Below are 22616 nucleotides of genomic sequence, written 5' to 3'. Positions count from 1 at the left end.
ACCCTCAGTCCGTGTCCCATTGTTACTGACCCTCAGTCCCTGTCCCACTGTTACTGACCCTCAGTCCCTGTCCCACTGTTACTGACCCTCAGTCCCTGTCCCACTGTTACTGACCCTCAGTCCGTGTCCCACTGTTACTGACCCTCAGTCCCTGTCCCATTGTTACTGACCCTCAGTCCCTGTCCCATTGTTACTGACCCTCAGTCCGTGTCCCACTGTTACTGACCCTCAGTCCCTGTCCCACTGTTACTGACCCTCAGTCCGTGTCCCACTGTTACTGACTCTCGGTCCGTGTCCCATTGTTACTGACCCTCAGTCCCTGTCCCACTGTTACTGACCCTCAGTCCCTGTCCCATTGTTACTGACCCTCAGTCCGTGTCCCACTGTTACTGACCCTCAGTCCCTGTCCCATTGTTACTGACCCTCAGTCCCTGTCCCACTGTTACTGACCCTCAGTCCCTGTCCCACTGTTACTGACCCTCAGTCCCTGTCCCACTGTTACTGACCCTCAGTCCCTGTCCCACTGTTACTGACCCTCAGTCCCTGTCCCACTGTTACTGACCCTCAGTCCCTGTCCACTGTTACTGACCCTCAGTCCGTGTCCCACGGTTACTGACCCTCAGTCCCTGTCCCACTGTTACTGACCCTCAGTCCCTGTCCCACTGTTACTGACCCTCAGTCCCTGTCCCACTGTTACTGACCCTCAGTCCGTGTCCCACTGTTACTGACCCTCAGTCCGTGTCCCACTGTTACTGACCCTCAGTCCGTGTCCCACGGTTACTGACCCTCAGTCCGTGTCCCACTGTTACTGACCCTCAGTCCCTGTCCCACTGTTACTGACCCTCAGTCCGTGTCCCATTGTTACTGACCCTCAGTCCCTGTCCCACTGTTACTGACCCTCAGTCCCTGTCCCACTGTTACTGACCCTCAGTCCCTGTCCCACTGTTACTGACCCTCAGTCCGTGTCCCATTGTTACTGACCCTCAGTCCGTGTCCCACTGTTACTGACCCTCAGTCCCTGTCCCACTGTTACTGACCCTCAGTCCCTGTCCCACTGTTACTGACCCTCAGTCTCTGTCCCACTGTTACTGACCCTCAGTCCGTGTCCCACGGTTACTGACCCTCAGTCCGTGTCCCACTGTTACTGACCCTCAGTCCCTGTCCCACTGTTACTGACCCTCAGTCCCTGTCCCACTGTTACTGACCCTCAGTCCCTGTCCCACTGTTACTGACCCTCAGTCCCTGTCCCACTGTTACTGACCCTCAGTCCCTGTCCCACTGTTACTGACCCTCAGTCCCTGTCCCACTGTTACTGACCCTCAGTCCCTGTCCCACTGTTACTGACCCTCAGTCCCTGTCCCACTGTTACTGACCCTCAGTCCCTGTCCCACTGTTACTGACTCTCAGTCCCTGTCCCACTGTTACTGACCCTCAGTCCGTGTCCCACTGTTACTGACCCTCAGTCCCTGTCCCATTGTTACTGACCCTCAGTCCCTGTCCCACTCTTACTGACCCTCAGTCCGTGTCCCACTGTTACTGACCCTCAGTCCCTGTCCCATTGTTACTGACCCTCAGTCCCTGTCCCACTGTTACTGACCCTCGGTCCGTGTCCCACGGTTACTGACCCTCAGTCCCTGTCCCACTGTTACTGACCCTCAGTCCGTGTCCCACTGTTACTGACCCTCAGTCCCTGTCCCACTGTTACTGACCCTCAGTCCCTGTCCCACTGTTACTGACCCTCAGTCCGTGTCCCACTGTTACTGACCCTCAGTCCCTGTCCCACTGTTACTGACCCTCAGTCCCTGTCCCACTGTTACTAACCCTCAGTCCCTGTCCCACTGTTACTGACTCTCGGTCCGTGTCCCACGGTTACTGACCCTCAGTCCGTGTCCCACTGTTACTGACCCTCAGTCCCTGTCCCACTGTTACTGACCCTCAGTCCCTGTCCCATTGTTACTGACCCTCAGTCCCTGTCCCACTGTTACTGACCCTCAGTCCCTGTCCCACTGTTACTGACCCTCAGTCCGTGTCCCACTGTTACTGACCCTCAGTCCCTGTCCCATTGTTACTGACCCTCAGTCCCTGTCCCATTGTTACTGACCCTCAGTCCGTGTCCCACTGTTACTGACTCTCGGTCCGTGTCCCACTGTTACTGACCCTCAGTCCCTGTCCCATTGTTACTGACCCTCAGTCCCTGTCCCACTGTTACTGACCCTCAGTCCGTGTCCCACTGTTACTGACCCTCAGTCCCTGTCCCACTGTTACTGACCCTCAGTCCGTGTCCCACTGTTACTGACTCTCGGTCCGTGTCCCACTGTTACTGACCCTCAGTCCGTGTCCCATTGTTACTGACCTGCAGTCTACGTGGAAATAATGCTTTCCTATTTATCCCTTAAAAGCATTTATAATATTGTAAACCTCTGAGATCCTCCTCTAATGCTAGGCCAGTGGAAAACTCCCAATTTTTCGATCGTTCAAATGTATAACCTCACACCTGACCTCATTCTAGTGAATTTTCACTGTCCCTTTTCCATGGCTGGAATATCTTTCCTATGATGAGGTGCCCAAAACTCTTCCCAAGCCTTGCGATGAGTGACATGAATCTTGTCATTCATGTGGAAATGACTTATGAAATGATACTGGGCGGCCTGCTGGTGGCGCTGTCCAGGGAGAGTGTAAATACTCGGGCATGGGCCCAGCTTGCTCAGGACATTCTTTAACAGGAACTAGTGAAGGACACAACTAGATCTCCATGTTGAAAAACGGTGGATTAAAGCCTTGTTTAATACTTAGACCAAGTGCCTAGTAGTTTTCTTGCGTCAATGAGTCTCTCCGTGTTACCTCTGATTCTCCAAGTAACTCTGCCCTATCATTTCTGCATTTACCTGAAAAGTAGCGATTCTTTGGCAAGTAATGCCTTCCCTACCTTGGCTGAGACTGTGGACCAACACTTGGTTCACCTGCCAATTCTCTCCCTCTCACCAAGACCACTCAACCCGGCTTCGTGTTCCACCACATCCCCTACCTGAACTACCATGCCATGCATCTCTCTCATCTGGGCATATCAATACACTTTTCCTCATTTTAAAACCGCACTGTCTACCTTGCCAAAATCTCCCCATCCCTGTCCTCACTTAGCCTTTACTCTGAGCCATTCCTCACCTTGATAATTTTTGCCTGTACACAGCTCCATCTCCAGTTTCTTCACCTCTTGTCCTCCCTGACCTCCTGTACACCATCCAGGCCTCGCTCCCTCGTAGGTCCGGATCCCTGACAGGACTGTGTTCAATAATTTCTTCATCTTTTGACCATCTCCTGCTCACTTATGTTTCCTACAACTTCTGTTTCTGCCCCTGGACGAAACTGCTGCCTTGGTTCCTCGCCAGTGTGCTCTGCAACCCCCAGCTGACCTTCCTCTGGCCTGCAAGAGGCACTGACATTGTGTCTTTAGCGAGTTGCCGAATAGCTGGCTTTCTCCCAGCTTTAGCACTCACATTCCCTCCAGATCCTGATTGGGCCACCCCCCAGTCCCAAGACCCTCTTAGTACAACTGCCACCTCCGAGGTTCCAGGTCCATGAGCTGGAAACATGGCATTCGACCAACCTGACTGCCCACTGCCAGCATCTCCTGCCCGTGGAGCTCTCCCATGCAGTGCCATTGCCTGGTTCAGCTGCTGAGAAAACTCACGTTGAATTAGGAACATAGGACCAGGCCATTCAGCTGTTCGAGCCTGTCCCAACATTTAATTAGATCATGGCTGATCTGTACCTTACCTCCATCCACTCACCTTGATTCCGTAACCCTTAGTACCCTGGCCTAACAAAGTATTCAGAATTCTGGTTGCCAGAATTTCATTAGGTTGTGGAAAGTCCATGACTTGCCCATTGCCCCCAGCATAACCTCTCCAAATCACGGTGTCCTCCCAGCTACTACCCGGGAACCTTCCTCGTCAGCGTTTCAAGCCACCTTTCTTTCTCCTGTTATGTCTGGTTGCTCCTTGTTATGTGCACACTATAAAAAGCACTAAAAATCTGTTTGCTTATTTATTTATTTATAGACAATTCGTCAGATTGTGAATAAAATAGAGAAGATGGACACTAAAGTCCAGGTTGCGAAACAGATTTATCAGATGTACCAGAACATCCTGGAGTGTCTGCAGAGGGTGAGTGAGTGACCGTGTGGACTGGGATTCTCACACAATCTCAGTTTCCACTTCAGACTGTCAGCCACATCCAGCAAGGCTCAAAAGCACCTCCATCCTTTTCGGTGCACTGTAACACTGGGTGGGTGAAACTTTCACAGGACGTCCACTCAGACTGGAAAAATATCCAGAAGCACAATTTTAAAATTTGTCCTTCCAAACCTGGGCTCTGTCTCTAGACAGTATTTTGCCCTGTATAACACTGGGGGACAGTACTGGTGGGTGCAGGTCTGTCACTGTATAACACTGGGGTACAGTACTGGTGGGGACAGGTCTGTCACTGTATAACACTGGGGTACAGTACTGGTGGGTACAGGTCTGTCACTGTATAACACTGGGGTACAGTACTGGTGGGGACAGGTCTGTCACTGTATAACACTGGGGTACAGTACTGGTGGGTACAGGTCTGTCAGTGTATAACACTGGGGGACAGTACTGGTGGGTGCAGGTCTGTCACTGTATAACACTGGGGTACAGTACTGGTGGGTACAGGTCTGTCACTGTATAACACTGGGGTACAGTACTGATGGGTACAAGTCTGTCACTGTAACACTGGGGTACAGTACTGGTGGGTACAGGTCTGTCACTAACACTGGGGTACAGTACTGGTGGGTACAGGTCTGTCACTAACACTGGGTTACAGTACTAGTGGGTACAGGTCTGTCACTGTAACACTGGGGTACAGTACTGGTGGGGACAGGTCTGTCACTGTAACGCTGGGGTACAGTACTGGTGGGGACAGGTCTGTCACTGTATAACACTGGGGTACAGTACTGGTGGGTATAGGCCTCTCACTGTATAACACTGGGGTACAGTACTGGTGGGTACAGGTCTGTCGGGTGGGAGCATTGTGAGGGGAAGGTTTAGGAACATCCTGTATGTGAATTTGGCATCAATGTATTTACAATATATGGTGACATGAAACTGTTTAAGCCCTAATGACAAGGCTGTTAACCGGGAGCACTGATTCCATGGGCATGAGCTGGAAGGAATCAGTTGTCCCCAAACTCTGCAACTGCCCACTTCTGTACGCTGACCCTCTAATGGCTGGCCGGACTGATGTGTGATCAACTGTGCTCGACTGTGATCCAAACTCCGCTGTGATCGATCGATCGAGAACCAAACTCCACTGTGATCGATTGATCGAGATCCAAACTCCGCTTTGATCGATCGAGAATCAAACTCCGCTGTGATCGATCGATCGAGAATCAAACTCCACTGTGATCGATCAATCGAGAACCAAACTCCGCTGTGATTGATCCATCGAGAACCAAACTCTGCTGTGATCGATCCATCGAGAACCAAACTCCGCTGTGATCGATCCATCGAGAACCAAACTCTGCTGTGATGGATCGATCGAGAACCAAACTCTGCTGTGATGGATCGATCGAGAACCAAACTCCGCTGTGATCGATCGATCGAGAACCAAACTCTGCTGTGATCAATCGATCGAGAACCAAACTCCGCTGTGATCGCTCGATCGAGAACCAAACTCCTCTCTGATCGATCCATCGAGAACCAAACTCTGCTGTGATGGATCGATCGAGAACCAAACTCCGCTGTGATCGATCGATCGAGAGCCAAACTCTGCTGTGATGGATCGATCGAGAACCAAACTCTGCTGTGATCGCTCGATCGAGAACCAAACTCCGCTGTGATCGATCGATCGAGAGCCAAACTCTGCTGTGATGGATCGATCGAGAACCAAACTCTGCTGTGATGGATCGATCGAGAACCAAACTCCGCTGTGATCGATCGATCGAGAACCAAACTCTGCTGTGATCGATCGATCGAGAACCAAACTCTGCTGTGATCGCTCGATCGAGAACCAAACTCCGCTGTGATTGCTCGATCGAGAACCAAACTCCTCTCTGATCGATCGATCGAGAACCAAACTCTGCTGTGATGGATCGATCGAGAACCAAACTCTGCTGTGATGGATCGATCGAGAACCAAACTCCGCTGTGATCGATCGATCGAGAACCAAGCTCCGCTGTGATCGATCGATCGAGATCCAAACTCCGCTGTGATCGATCGATCGAGATCCAAACTCCGCTGTGATCGATCGCTCGAGATCCAAACTCCGCTGTGATCGATCGATCGAGATCCAAACTCCGCTGTGATTGATCGATCGAGAACCAAACTCCGCTGTGATTGATCGATCGAGATCCAAACTCCGCTGTGATTGATCGATCGAGATCCAAACTCCGCTGTGATCGATCGCTGCTCGATCGAGATCCAAACTCTGCTGTGATCGATCGCTGCTCGATCGAGATCCAAACTCCGGTGTGATCGATCGATCGAGATCCAAACTCCGCTGTGATCAGTCGATCGAGATCCAAACTCCGCTGTGATCGATCGATGGAGATCCAAACTCTGATGTGATTGATCGATCGAGAACCAAACTCCGCTGTGATTGATCGATTGAGATCCAAACTCCGCTGTGATTGATCGATCGAGATCCAAACTCCGATGTGATCGATTGCTGCTCGATCGAGATCCAAACTCTGCTGTGATCGATCGCTGCTCGATCGAGATCCAAACTGGGACAGTGACCATGGGACAAGGGGCACAACAACAACTTGCATTTATATGGAGTCCCCAATGTAGATAAACATCCCAAGGCACGGCCCAGAGGTGTAAGGTACAATACTGGAGCATCAAGCTGGGTTAGAGATTAGAATCCTTTTTGCTTACAGAATACTGATGTGGAACCTACTTCCAGCGATGGTGATGGTTCAGTCAGTTGGTTTTACGAAGAAGAGTTGGATTCATATCTCTTTTCCGGGGCAGGTAGGGGAAGGATATTATTGTCTCTTAAAGTAGGCCAGCTACAGGTGTGGAAATGGAAATCCATGGTAGAACATACATGGGCTCTGGATGCAGTGGGAATGATGGGTTGAGTGGCTGTTTGTGACTCCAGACTTTGTGCTGACTTTGTATGTTTCCAGGATGCCGCGTTCATACCTCAGAAAGTGGACAGCTTCAGTGCGATCGTGGATGCACACAAAGCTGAGCTAACCGCATTAGCGCAGGTGTCTCGAGAGGCTGCGGAGGCCCGGACAAACATGTGGGTAAGGACCAGAAATCCTTAGACCACGCTAGATAGAGTAAAGCTCCCTCTACACTGTCCTTTCAAACATTCCCAGGACAGCTACAGCACGGGTTAGATACAGAGTAAAGCTCCCTCTACACTGTCCCATCAAACACTCCCAGGGCAGGTACAGCACGGGTTAGATACAGAGTAAAGCTCCCTCTACACTGCGCAGCAAACACTCCCAGGGCAGGTACAGCACGGGTTAGATACAGAGTAAAGCTCCCTCTACACTGTCCTTTCAAACATTCCCAGGACAGCTACAGCACGGGTTAGATACAGAGTAAAGCTCCCTCTACACTGTCCCATCAAACACTCCCAGGGCAGGTACAGCACGGGTTAGATACAGAGTAAAGCTCCCTCTACACTGCGCAGCAAACACTCCCAGGGCAGGTACAGCACGGGTTAGATACAGAGTAAAGCTCCCTCTACACTGTTCCATCAAACACTCCCAGGGCAGGTACAGCACGTGTTAGATACAGAGTAAAGCTCCCTCTACACTGTCCCATCAAACACTCCCAGGGCAGGTACAGCACGGGTTAGATACAGAGTAAAGCTCCCTCTACACTGTCCCATCAAACACTCCCAGGGCAGGTACAGCACGGGTTAGATACAGAGTAAAGCTCCCTCTACACTGTCCCATCAAACACTCCCAGGGCAGGTACAGCACGGGGTTAGATACAGAGTAAAGCTCCCTCTACACTGTCCCATCAAACACTCCCAGGGCAGGTACAGCACGGGTTAGATCCAGAGTAAAGCTCCCTCTACACTGTCCCATCAAACACTCCCAGGGCAGGTACAGCACGGGTTAGATACAGAGTAAAGCTCCCTCTACACTGTCCCATCAAACACTCCCAGGGCAGGTACAGCACGGGTTAGATACAGAGTAAAGCTCCCTCTACACTGTCCCATCAAACACTCCCAGGGCAGGTACAGCACGGGTTAGATACAGAGTAAAGCTCCCTCTACACTGTCCTTTCAAACATTCCCAGGACAGCTACAGCACAGGTTAGATACAGAGTAAAGCTCCCTCTACACTGTCCCATCAAACACTCCCAGGGCAGGTACAGCATGGGTTAGATACAGAGTAAAGCTCCCTCTACACTGTCCCATCAAACACTCCCAGGGCAGGTACAGCTCGGGTTAGATACAGAGTAAAGCTCCCTCTACACTGTCCCATCAAACACTCCCAGGGCAGGTACAGCACGGGTTAGATACAGAGTAAAGCTCCCTCTACACTGTCCCATCAAACACTCCCAGGGCAGGTACAGCACGGGGTTAGATACAGAGTAAAGCTCCCTCTACACTGTCCCATCAAACACTCCCAGGGCAGGTACAGCACGGGGTTAGATACAGAGTAAAGCTCCCTCTACACTGCGCAGCAAACACTCCCAGGGCAGGTACAGCACGGGTTAGATACAGAGTAAAGCTCCCTCTACACTGTTCCATCAAACACTCCCAGGGCAGGTACAGCACGTGTTAGATACAGAGTAAAGCTCCCTCTACACTGTCCCATCAAACACTCCCAGGGCAGGTACAGCACGGGTTAGATACAGAGTAAAGCTCCCTCTACACTGTCCCATCAAACACTCCCAGGGCAGGTACAGCACGGGGTTAGATACAGAGTAAAGCTCCCTCTACACTGTCCCATCAAACACTCCCAGGGCAGGTACAGCACGGGTTAGATCCAGAGTAAAGCTCCCTCTACACTGTCCCATCAAACACTCCCAGGGCAGGTACAGCACGGGTTAGATACAGAGTAAAGCTCCCTCTACACTGTCCCATCAAACACTCCCAGGGCAGGTACAGCACGGGTTAGATACAGAGTAAAGCTCCCTCTACACTGTCCCATCAAACACTCCCAGGGCAGGTACAGCACGGGTTAGATACAGAGTAAATCTCCCTCTACACTGTCCCATCAAACACTCCCAGGGCAGGTACAGCACGGGTTAGATACAGAGTAAAGCTCCCTCTACACTGTCCCATCAAACACTCCCAGGGCAGGTACAGCACGGGTTAGATACAGAGTAAAGCTCCCTCTACACTGTCCCATCAAACACTCCCAGGGCAGGTACAGCACGGGTTAGATACAGAGTAAAGCTCCCTCTACACTGTCCCATCAAACACTCCCAGGGCAGGTACAGCACGGGTTAGATACAGAGCAAAGCTCCCTCTACACTGTCCCATCAAACACTCCCAGGGCAGGTACAGCACGGGTTAGATACAGAGTAAAGCTCCCTCTACACTGTCCCATCAAACACTCCCAGGGCAGGTACAGCACGGGTTAGATACAGAGCAAAGCTCCCTCTACACTGTCCCATCAAACACTCCCAGGGCAGGTACAGCACGGGGTTAGATACAGAGTAAAGCTCCCTCTACACTGTCCCATCAAACACTCCCCGGGCAGGTACAGCACGGGGTTAGATACAGAGTAAAGCTCCCTCTACACTGTCCCCATCAAATACTCCCAGCGCAGGTACAGCACGGGGTTAGATACAGAGTAAAGCTCCCTCTACACTGTCCCAGCAAACACTCCCAGGGCAGGTACAGCACGGGGTTAGATACAGAGTAAAGCTCCCTCTACACTGTCCCATCAAACACTCCCCGGGCAGGTACAGCACGGGGTTAGATACAGAGTAAAGCTCCCTCTACACTGTCCCATCAAACACTCCCCGGGCAGGTACAGCACGGGTTAGATAAAGAGTAAAGCTCCCTCTACACTGTCCCCATCAAATACTCCCAGGGCAGGTACAGCACGGGGTTAGATAAAGAGTAAAGCTCCCTCTACACTGTCCCATCAAATACTCCCAGGGCAGGTACAGCACGGGGTTAGATACAGAGTAAAGCTCCCTCTACACTGTCCCCATCAAACACTCCCAGGGCAGGTACAGCACGGGGTTAGATACAGAGTAAAGCTCCCTCTACACTGTCCCATCAAACACTCCCAGGGCAGGTACAGCACGGGGTTAGATACAGAGTAAAGCTCCCTCTACAATGTCCCCATCAAACACTCCCAGGGCAGGTACAGCACGGGGTTAGATACAGAGTAAAGCTCCCTCTACACTGTCCCCATCAAACACTCCCAGGGCAGGTACAGCACGGGGTTAGATACAGAGTAAAGCTCCCTCTACACTGTCCCATCAAACACTCCCAGGGCAGGTACAGCACGGGTTAGATACAGAGTAAAGCTCCCTCTACACTGTCCCATCAAACACTCCCAGGGCAGGTACAGCACGGGTTAGATACAGAGTAAAGCTCCCTCTACACTGTCCCATCAAACACTCCCAGGGCAGGTACAGCACGGGTTAGATACAGAGTAAAGCTCCCTCTACACTGTCCCATCAAACACTCCCAGGGCAGGTACAGCACGGGTTAGATACAGAGTAAAGCTTCCTCTACACTGTCCCATCAAACACTCCCAGGGCAGGTACACACGGGGTTATATACAGAGTAAAGCTCACTCTACACTGTCCCATCAAACACTCCCAGGGCAGGTACACACGGGGTTAGATACAGAGTCCTACTGTATCTATGTTGCTACTAGATCTTTATCCAGAGCTGCCTAAGTGCATTTCCCCACCCTATCAGTATATCTTTTTATGTTCTTTTGCAGGTTATTATCCAATTCCCTTATAAATGATGACTCTTCTCTATCTCAATAGTCACAATAGTCACTGAGGTAAAGCATTCCATGTCCTGATAACCCTTTGTGTCGGGGGGGGGGGGAGGAATCAATCTTCACCTTCCTCATTCATTTTTCCACTGATAATTTGTGTGAAAAAGCTCGGGGGTGGGGGAGGTGATTTTCAGCAGCGCGTTCAGGCGCTAACAATCCTCCCAAGATGGGATTAACCCATGTTTAGCACAAGACACCATCTTGGTAAAGGAGTTGAAGCCAGCGCTAGGCATGGCTGCCTGGAGGCTCGTTAAACAGCTGATTGCCACTTAAAATGCCTGCTCATGTTCATTAAAGAGGCTACACGGCATTTTGGTGGCGAGCGCTTCAACTAACGGCCTCTCCTAACGGCGAGCAGCTGTTTGGGAGTAAACACCGTGTTGATGTGGATTTCAAGCGCTACTTGAAGGGATTCTCACCATTTCACAATCATTGCTGCTGGAGCTGTGAAACAGACCTCAAACACATCGGGAGACTTTCTGGGACACTTTGCCAATACTTCACCAACACTCGAGCAACATTTACTCTGGAAATCCTCTGACGACTTCCCCTAAAAAGAGTAAGTGCTGTGCTGCTCCACCTTATTGGTCACTGCGTGGGTTTCCTCCGGGTGCTCCGGTTTCCTCCCACAGTCCAAAGATGTGCGGGTTAGGTTGATTGGCTATGATAAATTGACCTTAGTGTTAGGGGGATTAAATACGTGGGGTTACGGGGATAGGGTGGGATATGTGTTGGTGTAGGGGTTACGGGGATCGGGTGGGATATGTGTCGGTGCAGGCTCGATGGACCGAAATGGCCTCTATCTGCACTGTGGGGTTTCTGTGATTCTGTGATAAAGGGAGTGTTTGTTCACGGGCATCTTGCTAGGGGTCCCCCTTGGTCTGGATGAGAAAGAGGAGGAGGACATGAGGCCAGGCAGAGCAGCACCAGCTGCTACAGGAGAGCGAGGTGGCGTCCTGCGCCCCCACCCCCTGCAGATACAGGACAATCCTGCTCCTCTGGACCTCCTCCACCAGGACCTCCAGTGCCGTATCCAAGAACCGGCGCCCTCACCCTCGGTCCCTGAGCCATCCTACAACGTGCGCTGTGTGCCAGCCACACCTTCAGTGGAAGTGAGTGCGAGGCACCCACATACTGCACCATGAAAATTCCATCTAATCAGCACTTGAGTGTTAAACCTGCAGGTGTCTGGTTTTAGCCTCCAGACAAGTTCAAATTGTGGTAATCGGCAGTTCGGACCAAAATGATGCTCTAAATCCAGACTTTCAAACAGGCGTGTCTTGTTAGCACAGCACCCATTTAGCACCTGTTTTCACCCTTTGGCCAAAATAACCCCCTTTTTTTTGAGCCTTTCTTCATAATTATACAATCTCATTGCTGTTATCATTTTAGTGAATATTCACTGCCCCCCCCCCCCACTTCCTGGGCTCGATCCTTCCTATAATGGGTTGCCCAGGACTGCGTACAGTATTGTGGCCTCATCAATGTCTTATACCAATTTATTTGATGTTTCGTGTATGAAACTTTGAATTCCTTTTACACCTGCACTCTCCACATCCCTCTCCTGCTTCTCTATTAACAATTTTACCATTTGGGATATACTTCCTGTCCCTATGGATTTCCCCGGAATGTACTATTTCATATTGCTGGGCACTAACCTGCATCTGCCACCCATCTGCCTACTCCACTGAGCCTGTGTACTACTGTAATCTTTCTGCATTCCTCCTCACAGTTAGCCTGCCCTCAGCAAACTTCGATGGGCCGTATATTCTGATCCCTACGGGTGTGTACGCACTGTGTACCCACCCGTAGAGACATCGGGAATGCCGGCTCCAGGCATGCCAAGCAAATGCGCTGAAAACCGGCATTTCCGGTCTGCCAAGAATGCTCTTGACCGATCTGACGCCTGCTCTGGAGAAGGGCCTCTGCGGGTGGATAGTTCCGCTTTCTGGAGAACCTCCGCCCGCAGAAAACCCTTAGAAATCTTGCGCCAGGTAAGATCTGCTTTTACCAGCAAAAGAGTTGAAAAGAGTTTTAAAAAAATGTTTCACTCATTTATCATTTAAAAATAGTTTTTTTTTTAAAAAGTACGTTTATTTTTAGCCCCGTAAAAAACTTAAATTTTTTTCAAAAAATTAAATTTTTGTTTAAAATATTAAATTTATTGTAATTTCAACTCATTTTAAAAATGTGATGTTTTTTTAAACTTATTTAATGTTTTACTGTGTTTTTGGGGTGATCTCCATTCATATATTTGACAGGTCGATCTGTCAAGTGTATGAAGGGAGATTCCCTTCTCCTATTGGCTCCCCATGGCCCACGTGATCCCAGCAATGCTTGCGAACTGCATGCGCCCCTGGGATACGTGGGCCCTGCGCATTTCGAGTTGGAGAGGCCCAGGAGCGTAAGTATACGCACCTTGGGAGCTCTCAGTCCGTAGATTTTTTCCAGATCGAGGCCTCCGCACGCAGGAAGTCTCCGATCAGAAAATACGGGCCGATATGTATCGGTAGGGATACAGTAGCATAGTGGTTATGTTACTGGACTAGTAATCCAGAGGCCTGGACAAATGATCCGGTAACTTGAGTTCAAACCCCATCATGGCAGCTGGGGGATTTAAATTCAATTAATTAAATAAAATCTGGAATAAAAAGCTAGTCTCAGTAATGGTACAGTTTTTGTTGTAAAAGCCCATCTGGTTCACGAATATCCTTTAGGGAAGGAAATCTGGTTGACTCTTAACTGCCCTCTGAAATGGCTTAGCAAGCCACTCGGTTGTATTCAAGAAGGCTGCTCCCCACCACCTTCTCGAGGGCAATTAGGGATGGACAATAAATGCTGGCCTTGAATGAATTTAAAAAAAAACTCTTGTGTTTCTGTCCAAATCATTTATATAAATGGAAAATGTTCTGGCACAGAAATACATCCTCACTGTTTGCTTTCTGCTCACCCACCTCTCTGTGTGGACACATACCCTTTAATACCAGGCGCCTCAATTTTCCTAACCAGCACCGCCTTCCAGCAATATATATGTGGTAAGTATTTGAAATGGTACCTTTAACCGTATTAAGCAGTTATTGGTTGATTTTTATTTCTTATTGTATAAAGATTGAGTTAGATGCTTTGGAAAAGTCCTACAGCTCGGAGAAGAGAGAGCGAGAAACCATACTGGCCAACAGGAGAAAGCTGCTGAACTTGGAGAAATATGCTCTCAAGCGTGTAAGTACGGAGCCAGTTTGCTTATGTTGCTGTATGGGGAGTTGTGTCTAATTTTAGAGGGTTAGTCGACACAGCAATCTTATTATTCCAGAAGAGAACAGACAAACTCCATTAGCTGCCGCCTAGTATGCCAGTCACGGCCGTCCTTTTTTAAAGGTCAACCCCATCCAGTCATCGTCCCTTGAGTTTAGAAGGTTGAGGGGTGAACTAATCGAGGTCTTTAAAATGATAAAGGGATTTGACAGCAGAGATATGGAGAAACTATTTCCTCTGGTGTGGGAATCTAGAACAAGCGGGCACAATCTTAAATTTAGAGCCAGGCCGTTCAGGAGCGAGATCAGGAAACACATCTTCACATAAAGGGTCATGGAAATCTGGAACTCTCGCCCCCAAAAAGTGCTGGATGCTGGGAATCACTTGAAATTTTTAAGACTGAGATCGATAGTTTTTTGTTGGATAAGGGTAAAGGTATAAGAGCTAAGGCAGGTAAATGGAGTTACGATGCAGATCAGCCATGATCCAATTGAATGACGGAGCAGGCTGGAGGGGATGTGTGTCTCCCTGTGTCACCAAACGGTGTATCTCCCAATCGGACTTTGCAATAAAAAGGAAGCCTGTAACTAGAGTAGATGATCCAAATGTTTCTCATTATCAGCCTTTTCCCTTTTAGATTGATGCTTCCTCTCTCAGATCTGGCAGTGCCCAGTCAACGGCCAGTGGATTGAAACCAAAAAAAAGTGCAGGTAAAAAAAACATTCGGAATCATGAATACAGGGTAATACGCCGAGTGTGGAATTAAACTAGCAGGGGAGCCCGGCGTTGCCAGGGCAATTTTGGGCCACGCGGTCTCCGTGCCCCTGTGTGTCCCTCTCCCTGTGCTGTCCTCTGCCTGTCTCCCTCCCCCCCTCACAACCCCCTCCCCCCCCATACCTCCCCCTCCCCTTCCCCCCGCCTCACCTCTCCCTGCCTAGCGCCTGAGGCCCGGTGCCATTCTGATAGCGGCCGTGCGGGGCCTAGCGCTTGAGGCGCGGCCGGGCTGTCGGGCGGAGACGGACCGGAGCTGAGCTCCCTCGCGGATCGCGTGGCTGACGGGCTGCCGCTCCCCCGACCGCTGTGTGTGTCGGGCCGAGCGGTTGCGAGGCACGGCCCGAGTGAGCCCAACTTACCTGCCGGTGCGGCGGGGCAGGAGCGGGATGGGGAGCCGCAATGTGGGGGTTGCTGTGGGGATGGAGCTCTCTCACTGGTGGCGCGGTTGACGGTCGGCCGCTGCCGATAACCCGCCCGCTGCGTGGAAACTCACCTGCCGCAGCCGAAGTCGGAATGTGGGGGTTTGTTTGGCTGGTGGTGTCCCTGTGGGGATGAAAAAAATGGCGGCAAAGTTTAGGGAGACTGGAGCATTAGGTCCCGCCTGTGAAGCACCGATTGGTTAAGCATAAGAACATAAGAAATAGGAGCAGGAGTAGGCCAATCGGCCCCTCGAGCCTGCTCCGCCATTCAATAAGATCATGGCTGATCTGATCCTAACCGCCAATCTACTATCACAGAACCATCTCCTGAATCTAACAGAATTAGACACACGAAATAGGAGCAGGATCAGGCTACACGGCTCCTGGGCCCGCTCCGCTACCTACAGGGCCATGACCGATCCGAACCTAGACTCATGTCCAAATTCCTGCCTGCTCCCCGTAACCCTTAATTCCCTTTACTTCTAGGAAACTGTCTATTTCTGTTTTAAATTTATGTAATGATGTAGCTTCTACAGCCTTTTGGGGCAGCATATTCCATGGACCTACCACCTTCTGAGTGAAGTAGTTCCTCCTCATCTCAGTTTTGAAAGAGCAGCCCCTTATTCTAAGACTATGCCCCCTAGTTCTAGTTTCACCCATCATCGGGAACATCCTCCCCGCATCCACCCGATCCAACCCCTTCACAATCTTATATGTTTCAATAAGATCGCCTCTCATTCTTCTGAACTCCAATGAGTAGAGTCCCAATCTACTCAACCTCTCCTCATATGTCCATCCCCTCATCCCCGGGATTAACCGAGTGAACCTTCTTTGTACTGACTCGAGAGCAAGTATGTCCTTTCTTAAGTATGGACACCAAAACTGTACGTAGTATTCCAGGTGCGGTCTCACCAATACCTTGTACAACTGAAGCAATACCTCCCTATTTTTATATTCTATCCCCCTAACAATGAAAGCCAACATTCCATTGGCCTTCTTAATCGCTTGCTGCACCTGCATACTAACCTTTTGAGTTTCGTGCACCAGGACCCCCAGATCCCTTTGTACTTCAGTACTTTCCAGTTTCTTGCCATTAAGATAATAACTTGCTCTACGATTTTTCCTGCCAAAGTGCATAACCTCACACTTTCCAGTATTGTATTCCATCTGCCAAATCTCTGCCCACTTACTTAGCCTGTCGATGTCCCCTTGCAGGTTTTTTATGTCCTCCTCACTCACTACTTTCCCTCCCATCTTAGTATCATCTGCAAACTTTGATAGGTTACACTCGGTCCCCTCCTCCAAATCGTTAATATAGATTGTAAAGAGTTGGGGACCCAGCACTGACCCCTGCGGAACACCACTAGTTACTGATTGCCAGTCTGAGAATGAACCATTTATCCCAACTCTCTGCCTTCTGTTAGATGGCCAATCCTCTATCCATGCCAGAATATTATCCCCAATCCCGTGATTTTTTATCTTAAGCAATAATCTTTTGTGTGGCACCTTGTCAAATGCCTTTTGGAAGTCTAAATACACTACGTCCACTGGTTCCCCTTTATCCACCCTATACGTTACTTCCTCAAAGAACTCCAGCAAATTTGTCAAACATGACTTCCCCTTCATAAAACCATGCTGACTTTGTCCTATTAAATTATGATTATCCAAATGTCCTGTTACTGTCTCCTTAATAATGGACTCCAAAATTTTACCTACCACAGATGTTAGGCTAACCGGTCTATAGTTTCCAGCCTTCTGTCTACTGCCCTTTTTAAATAAGGGTGTTACATTAGCAGTTTTCCAGTCTGCCGGGACCTTTGCCGAGTCCAGGGAGTTTTGGAAAATTATTACCAATGCATCCACAATCCCTACCGCCAATTCCCTCAAGACCCTAGGATGTAAGCCATCAGGTCCAGGTGATTTATCCGCCTTGAGTCCCATTATTTTACCGAGTACCATTTCCTTAGTGATTTTGATCGTGTTTAGCTCCTCCCCCCCCTTTAGCCCCCTGTTTGTCCAGTGTTGGGATATTCTTAGTGTCTTCTACTATAAAGACTGATGTAAAATATTCATTCAGTGTTTTTGCCATCTCCATATTTCCCACCATTAATTTCCCGGTCTCATCCTCTAAGGGACCAACATTTACTTTAGCCACCCTTTTTCTTTTTATATAACTATAAAAACTCTTACTATCTGTTTTTATATTTTTTGCTAATTTACTTTCATAATCTATCTTCCCTTTCTTAATCAATCTTTTTGTTATTTTTTGCTGTCTTTTAAAGTTTTCCCAATCCTCTATCCTCCCACTAGATTTGGCTACCTTATATGCCCTTGTTTTTAGTCGAATACTATCCTTAATTTCTTTACTTAGCCACGGATGGCTGTCTTTTCTTTTACCCCCTTTTCTTCTCAGTGGAATATATATTTTTTGGAAGTTGTAAAATAACTCCTTAAATGTACACCACTGATCATGTATCGTCTTACCCTTTAATCTATTTTCCCAATCCACTCTACTCAATTCCGCTCTCATACCTTCATAGTCTCCTTTATTCAAGCTTAGCACGCTTGTTTGAGATCCAACCTTCTCACCCTCTAATTGAATATGGAATTCAACCATGTTATGGTCACTCATTCCAAGGGGATCCTTTACTAGGACATTTTTAATTAATCCTGTCTCGTTACACAGGACCAGATCTAAGGTTGCTTGCCCCCTGGTCGGTTCAGTTACATACTGCTCAAGAAACCCATCCCTAATACACTCAATGAACTCATCCTCAAGGCAGCCCTGCCCAATTTGATTTGTCCAATTAATATGATAGTTAAAATCCCCCATAATTATAGATGTTCCCTTATTACAAGCCTCAACTATTTCCTGATTGCATCAGGTGATTGAACTGCAGGATTGGTCAAGCAGCACGTCACTCAATGCTAGTGGATTTTTGAGTAATTTTGAACGTTTTTTGTACACTGTCCAAACAATTTTTGTGTGACTAAAAAGTAAATACGCCTACAAGAGTCCCCTAATGATGAGCTTTCTTTGATATAACATATGTGTAGGTACGCTCTATAACTTTTGATTGTATAGCCGGACAGAGAGACAGACAGAGAGACATATCCTTTTATATATATAAATTTTGGGCCGGGCGGTTTAAATTGAGTCCCAGGCTTTGGGGCCTCTCTGTGTCCCTCTGTGAATCTGCTGCCGGGCAACATTTTAAATCGAGTACCAGGCTTTCAGGCCCTGTCTGTCTGTCCCTCTGTGAATCTGGTGCCGGGCAACATTTTAAATCGAGTCCCAGGCTTTTGGGCCCTGTCTGTGTCCCTTTGTGAATCTGCTGCCGGGCAACACTTCTACCTTTTTAATACCTTGAAAGATGAAAGTGAACGTACTTATAAAACGTTTTTGGTAAATCTTATGTTATTTTTAAAAGAGATACTAACTTTTTCAAAGCTGGATGATCAAAGTAGTTTGAGCTGGAAGCTGAAGTAATGGCAGTGAAACAATGGCTGCCAGATCCCTGAGATAAAAACGATTAGTCCCGCCCACACACACACACACACCGATTGGCCAACCATCAGGGGACCGTACTGTAGGATTGGTCAATCGTGACAGCACAGGATTGGTGGAACCTTGACGCCAGTCAATCAATGCTAAGTAGCAGATAATGAGTTTAATTTTGAAGGTTTTTTGCATAAGGCGCGAACAATTTTCGTCTGACCGAAAAGTAAATACGCTTACGAGCGTCCCGGAAGCGTAAGCTTTCTTTGGAGGTAACGCGCGCGTAGGTACGCTCTATAACTTTCGAGCGCATAGCCGGACAGACGCACACGTGAGGACAGACAGACAGAAGGACAGACAGAGAGACAGACAGACAGACAGATCGATTCCTATATATATAGAAGATATACAGGGTAATACGCCAAGTGTGGAATTATATATAAACACAGGGTAATACGCCGAGTGTGGAATTATATATAAACACAGGGTAATACGCCGAGTGTGGAATTATATATAAACACAGGGTAATACGCCGAGTGTGGAATTATATATAAACACAGGGTAATACGCCGAGTGTGGAATTATATATAAACACAGGGTAATACACCGAGTGTGGAATTATATATAAACACAGGGTAATACGCCGAGTGAGGAATTATATATAAACACAAGGTAATACGCCGAATGTGGAATTATATATAAACACAGGGTAATACGCCGAGTGTGGAATTATATATAAACACAGGGTAATACGCCGAGTGTGGAATTTTATACAAACACAGGGTAACACGCCGAGTGTGGAATTATATATAAACACAGGGTAACACGCCGAGTGTGGAATTATATATAAACACAGGGTAATAGGCCGAGTGTGGAATTATATATAAACACAGGGTAACACGCCGAGTGTGGAATTATATATAAACACAGGGTAATAGGCCGAGTGTGGAATTATATATAAACACTGGGTAATACGCCGAGTGTGGAATTATATATAAACATAGGGTAATACGCCGAGTGAGGAATTATATATAAACACAGGGTAATAGGCCGAGTGTGGAATTATATATAAACACAGGGTAATAGGCCGAGTGTGGAATTATATATAAACACAGGATAATACGCCGAGTGTGGAATTATATATAAATACAGGGTAATACGCCGAGTGTGGAATTATATATAAACACTGGGTAATAGGCCGAGTGTGGAATTATATATAAACACAGGGTAATACGCCGAGTGTGGAATTATATATAAACACAGGGTAATACGCCGAGTGAGGAATTATATATAAACACAGGGTAATACGCCGAGTGAGGAATTATATATAAACACAGGGTAATAGGCCGAGTGAGGAATTATATATAAACACAGGGTAATAGGCCGAGTGTGGAATTATATATAAACACAGGGTAATACGCAGAGTGTGGAATTATATATAAACACAGGGTAATACGCAGAGTGTGGAATTATATATAAACACAGGGTAATAGGCAGAGTGTGGAATTATATATAAACACAGGGTAATACGCAGAGTGTGGAATTATATATAAACACAGGGTAATAGGCAGAGTGTGGAATTATATATAAACACAGGGTAATACGCAGAGTGAGGAATTATATATAAACACAGGGTAATACGCCGAGTGAGGAATTATATATAAACACAGGGTAATAGGCCGAGTGTGGAATTATATATAAACACAGGGTAATAGGCCGAGTGTGGAATTATATATAAACACAGGGTAATACGCCTAGTGTGGAATTATATATAAACACAGGGTAATACGCCGAGTGAGGAATTATATATAAACACAGGGTAATACGCCGAGTGTGGAATTATATATAAACACAGGGTAATACGCAGAGTGTGGAATTATATATAAACACAGGGTAATACGCCGAGTGTGGAATTATATATAAACACAGGGTAATACGCCGAGTGAGGAATTATATATAAACACAGGGTAATACGCCGAGTGAGGAATTATATATAAACACAGGGTAATACGCCGAGTGTGGAATTATATATAAACACAGGGTAATACGCCGAGTGTGGAATTATATATAAATACAGGATAATAGGCCGAGTATGGAATTATATATAAACACAGGGTAATACGCCGAGTGTGGAATTATATATAAACACAGGGTAATACGCCGAGTGTGGAATTATATATAAACACAGGGTAATACGCCCAGTGTGGAATTATATATAAACACAGGGTAATACGCCGAGTGTGGAATTATATATAAACACAGGGTAATACGCCGAGTGTGGAATTATATATAAACACAGGGTAATACGCCGAGTGTGGAATTATATATAAACACAGGGTAATACGCCCAGTGTGGAATTATATATAAACACAGGGTAATAGGCAGAGTGTGGAATTATATATAAACACAGGGTAATACGCCGAGTGTGGAATTATATATAAACACAGGGTAATACGCCGAGTGTGGAATTATATATAAACACAGGGTAATACGCAGAGTGTGGAATTATATATAAACACAGGGTAATACGCCGAGTGAGGAATTATATATAAACACAGGGTAATACGCCGAGTGTGGAATTATATATAAACACAGGGTAATACGCCGAGTGTGGAATTATATATAAACACAGGGTAATACGCCGAGTGTGGAATTATATATAAACACAGGCTAATACGCAGAGTGTGGAATTATATATAAACACAGGGTAATACGCCGAGTGAGGAATTATATATAAACACAGGGTAATACGCCGAGTGAGGAATTATATATAAACACAGGGTAACACGCAGAGTGTGGAATTATATATAAACACAGGGTAACACGCAGAGTGTGGAATTATATATAAACACAGGGTAATACGCAGAGTGTGGAATTATATATAAACACAGGGTAATACGCCGAGTGAGGAATTATATATAAACACAGGGTAACACGCAGAGTGTGGAATTATATATAAACACAGGGTAATACGCCGAGTGTGGAATTATATATAAACACAGGGTAATACGCCGAGTGTGGAATTATATATAAACACAAGGTAATACGCCGAGTGAGGAATTATATATAAACACAGGGTAATACGCCGAGTGTGGAATTATATATAAACACAGGGTAATACGCCGAGTGAGGAATTATATATAAACACAGGGTAATAGGCCGAGTGTGGAATTATATATAAACACAGGGTAATACGCCGAGTGTGGAATTATATATAAACACAGGGTAATACGCCGAGTGTGGAATTATATATAAACACAGGGTAATACGCAGAGTGTGGAATTATATATAAACACAGGGTAATACGCCGAGTGTGGAATTATATATAAACACAGGGTAATACGCCGAGTGTGGAATTATATATAAACACAGGGTAATACGCCGAGTGTGGAATTATATATAAACACAGGGTAATACGCAGAGTGTGGAATTATATATAAACACTGGGTAATACGCCGAGTGTGGAATTATATATAAACATAGGGTAATACGCCGAGTGAGGAATTATATATAAACACAGGGTAATAGGCCGAGTGTGGAATTATATATAAACACAGGGTAATAGGCCGAGTGTGGAATTATATATAAACACAGGGTAATAGGCCGAGTGTGGAATTATATATAAACACAGGGTAATACGCCGAGTGAGGAATTATATATAAACACAGGGTAATAGGCCGAGTGTGGAATTATATATAAA

At 47.3% G+C, this 22616-nt stretch overlaps 1 protein-coding gene across 1 annotated transcript in view; it reads left to right on the top strand.

Moving 5' to 3' along the window:
* LOC147101954 (coiled-coil domain-containing protein 183-like) overlaps window positions 1–14990 on the top strand; it is a 123099-nt gene extending 108109 nt beyond the window's left edge. The window contains exons 5-8 of the mRNA XM_085965161.1: window positions 4059–4163; window positions 7154–7276; window positions 14081–14191; window positions 14862–14990. Coding sequence (XP_085821287.1) covers window positions 4059–4163; window positions 7154–7276; window positions 14081–14191; window positions 14862–14990 — 468 coding nt within the window. The remainder of the gene's footprint in view (window positions 1–4058; window positions 4164–7153; window positions 7277–14080; window positions 14192–14861) is intronic.
* The last annotated feature ends 7626 nt before the right edge of the window (window positions 14991–22616 follow it).

The sequence above is a fragment of the Somniosus microcephalus genome, chromosome 23 (genome assembly GCF_052327205.1).
Source record: "Somniosus microcephalus isolate GS21.2 chromosome 23, FLI_Smic_1.0, whole genome shotgun sequence".
In the NCBI taxonomy this organism is placed as follows: domain Eukaryota; kingdom Metazoa; phylum Chordata; class Chondrichthyes; order Squaliformes; family Somniosidae; genus Somniosus; species Somniosus microcephalus.
Note: the sequence above shows the minus strand (reverse complement) of the source record. Positions and strands in the feature narration are given on the sequence as shown.